At 58.1% G+C, this 3,650-nt stretch overlaps 1 protein-coding gene across 1 annotated transcript; it reads left to right on the plus strand.

Annotated features, from left to right (window-relative positions):
- Nucleotides 1-230: 230 nt before the first annotated feature.
- On the plus strand, nucleotides 231-3,569 carry LOC113209257 (neither inactivation nor afterpotential protein C; the record flags this gene model as incomplete). The annotated part of the gene is given in 12 exon segments (XM_052277002.1): nucleotides 231-347; nucleotides 493-770; nucleotides 837-946; nucleotides 1,028-1,167; nucleotides 1,248-1,395; nucleotides 1,476-1,566; nucleotides 1,645-2,118; nucleotides 2,199-2,395; nucleotides 2,479-2,819; nucleotides 2,911-3,121; nucleotides 3,212-3,353; nucleotides 3,430-3,569. Coding segments are annotated over 11 exon segments (2,267 nt in total), but the record flags the coding sequence as incomplete, so codon positions are not given.
- Between the last annotated feature and the right edge of the window lie 81 nt (nucleotides 3,570-3,650).

Genomic DNA, 3,650 nt, shown 5'->3' on the forward strand with positions numbered 1-3,650 from the left:
CTCTCTCTCTCTCTCTCTCTCTCTCTCTTTGAATTTTTCTTACAGATTTTGTATATCTTCTCCTTGTATGAGTGCCACGTTGGCGCCAGTTTTGGTGGTTTTGGTGACTTCGAAAGTCGGAAAATAATTTTTTCTAGGCCTGCATTTTCGGAGCTTTTTTTTTCGGTTATTAGCTTCCTTTCGTTTTGTCCCGGTGGCGGCGCAGCGACAGGGGTCGCGACAGGGGTCGCCCCAGACAGCGTGAGAGTGTGTTCCAGATGGAGTCAAGGTGGCCATCAAGGTGATCAAAGTGTGTTACTTCAGCGTGCAGACATTGGATCGGCCCAGGAGAGACAAGGAGAGGCGACGTGAGTGTTTCCTGCGCTGGCGCACGCGTGCAAGAGCGAAACGGAGTACCGAGTCTACGAACACGCCGATGACACCTTACAACGCATCGCATTACCCCACCATGACCGTCTGACCACATCACTTGACCCCGGCCCCGTGTTACAGGCAACATGAAGGTGGCAGTGAAGGTGCTGCAGGTGGACGAGGACCGGCTGGACGATGCTCGGGAAGAGTACCACGTCCTCCGCGACCTCAGCGAGCACCCCAATCTCCCGGACTTCTACGGCGCGTTCGCCAAGCGCGCCGACGACGGCGACGAGGTGTGGTTCGTCATGGAGCTGTGCGCCCACGGCCCCGTCACGGACCTGGTGCGCGGCATGCTCGAGCAGAACAAGAAGATGAACGAGGACCACATCGCCTACATCCTTAAGTGCGCCATCAAGGTGAGGAGGCGAGCGTTCTCGTTGTCGGGAAGGTGCAAGGTCTGAGACGGTGTTGTCCTGTCGCAGGCCCTGGTGCACCTCCACGAGCACCACGTCATGCACCGCGACGTCCGCGGGAGCAACCTCCTCCTCAACGCCGCAGGCGAGGTCAAGCTGGTCGACTATGGACTGTCGAGGTGGGTGTCCGGCAGGCATCCCCGTGGGTCGCGGTGGTCGACTCGTGGCAGTATGACCTTGTGACCTTTGGGCGTTTGCAGGGAGCTGGACAGCACCATGGGGCGGAAGTCCTCGTGCCTGGGCTCCCCGGCGTGGCTGGCGCCCGAGGTGGTGGCGTGCTCCAACACCCACAAGGAGGACAGCGAGGGCTACGACAACAAGTGCGACGTCTGGTCCGTAGGTGAGTAAAGCTTTACACCCATTGCGTGTCCCTCCCTCGGGTCCTCGAGGATGCAGCGTCTGTCTCTCTGTCTACCGCAGGCATCACGGCGATCGAGCTGGGCGACGGCAAGGCGCCGCTCCAGGACATGCACCCGACCCGCGCGCTGTTCCAGATCCTGACCAACCCCCCGCCCGCACTGTACCGCCCCGCCAACTGGACCCAGCTTTACAACGACTTTATCACGGAGTGAGTACAGGCAGGCACAAGATCGACGAGAGGCAACTCCAACGACGAGTGGCGATAATCGATTGTTGCTCTACTTAAAGGTGCCTGGAGAAGAATCCCGAGAACCGCCCCTTCATGCCAGAACTGATGGAGCATCCCTTCATCACGGCCCTCCCGGAGAACGACGACCACGTAAGCGACCGACCTGGTGGGGCTGTTTTCACAATGCCCTTTGCATCGCCTGCACGTGACACACGCTTGTTTCTGCAGTTTCAGACCGAACTCAAAATGATCGCCGAGACGGCGTCTTCGGCCATTCGAGACAAGCGCTACGAGGAGGTTCTCGTCCGGGACGGGTTCATCCAGAAGGACCAGTCCAACGCCGTGGAGACCATGGTCGTGGAGGACCTGGCTGCCATGGAGGTCCTGACGGAGGAGACCATCACGCGCGAGCTGGAGGAGCGCTACCGCCGCGGCTACTACCACTCGTTCGTCGGCGACGTGCTGCTCGTCGTCAACCCCAACGCGGACGTGGCCAACATGTACGGCAAGCTGCGCCAGAGCAAGTACCAGTTCAAGTCCCGCTCCGACAACCAGCCGCACGTGTACGCCGTGGCGGACTCGGCGTACCAGGACGTGTTCCACAACGAGGAACCGCAGCGCATCATCCTGGCCGGCGAGTCCATGTCCGGCAAGACGACCAACTTCAAGCACATGCTCACGCACCTGCTGTTCCTCGGCAAGGTGAGCTGGGTGGTGGCGGCCAGGCGGCCAGGGCCATTTGGCGACTGGCGTCAGATGAGTTACTTTTCGCCTGCTTTTAGAGCGGCAACGGCTCCGGCGACCGGGTGGAGAAGGCGGTGAGCGTGATCCAGGCGCTGGGCAACGCGGCCACGCCCATCAACCCGAGCAGCACGAGGCATGTGCACCACCTGGAGGTGACCTTCACGGCCACGGGCAGGGCTAGTGGCGCCATCATCTGGCTCTATCAGTTGGAGAAGTGGAGGGTCACCACCGAGTGGTAAGCGACCACCTTGATCGTGGGAGGACGGCTTGAAGAAGAAAGCTGTTCAATTGCTGAATTTATTTTTTCCCGTTTTCCAGTCAGAAGGGCAACGCCAACTTCCACGTGTTCTACTACTTCTACGACGCCATGGCGGCAAGCAGCTCCCTCGACCGCTACCTCCTGGAGCCCGGGAGCGGGTATCGCTACCTGCGCTCGAGCGGCGAGACGTGCAGCGACAAGGACCCGCGCAACACGCAGGACGCCAACGTGGCCAAGTACGAGAAGCTGCGCCAGTTCCTCATCGACCTGGACTTCGACGAGGACCAGCGCGAATGCCTGTGGAAGACCTTGGCCGCCATCCTGATCCTGGGCGAGGTGACGTTCGTCGACACCGAGGATAACTTCGCCGACGTCGAGAACCCGGACATGGCCAACAAAGGTGCGACGGAACTCGTGTGTGCCATACTTTCGGCAGTTTTGAGTTTTCTTTTCTATGTGCATGTAGACTACGTAGTAATTTGGGCCCGCAGTCGCTCAGCTGCTCTCGGTGGAAGAGAAGAAGTTCGTGTGGGCGCTCACCAACTACTGCGTGATCCAGAAGGGCACGGCCGTGCGGCGGCGGCACACCCGCGAGGAGGCCGTGCAGGCCCGCGACGTGATGGCCCGAGCGCTGTACGCGCGCCTCGTCGACTGGATGGTCAACACAATCAACTACAAGCTCTCCTACAACCGAGCCATCTTGTGAGTTTGCATATCACATTCAGGTTGCCAATTAATAATTAATATCAACGTGAGATGGATTCTGAAAGGCACACATCGATGATTTTGCAGCGGAGACAAGCACGTGGTGACCATCACGGACATGTTCGGATTCGAGAACCACGCGAGGAACACCATGGAGACCCTGTTCATCAACACCTTCAACGAACAGATGACGTACCACTATGGGCAACGTTGCTTTGCATGGGAAATGGTGAGCGGGCCATACAATTTTGTAGATTAGATCCAGTTGAAATCGCCTTTCTGACCGAATCACGTTGTTTCTGCAGCAAGAGCAAGAAGAGGAGGAAATCCCTCTGCAGCCGCTGCAGTACTACAACAACAAGGGGACGGTGGACGAGCTGATGCTGAAGCCTGACGGGCTGCTTTACCTTCTGGATGAGGCTAGCCGGAATGGCCAGGGCCCTGACTTCATCCTGGGTATGTGGTCAATAATTAAGAGTTTTATAAAACCGATTGTTGAAGGAATATTTTGATTAATTTTATAATA

Source organism: Frankliniella occidentalis, unplaced genomic scaffold (assembly GCF_000697945.3).
Source record: "Frankliniella occidentalis isolate FOCC.00 unplaced genomic scaffold, Focc_3.1 Scaffold5373, whole genome shotgun sequence".
Taxonomy (NCBI): domain Eukaryota; kingdom Metazoa; phylum Arthropoda; class Insecta; order Thysanoptera; family Thripidae; genus Frankliniella; species Frankliniella occidentalis.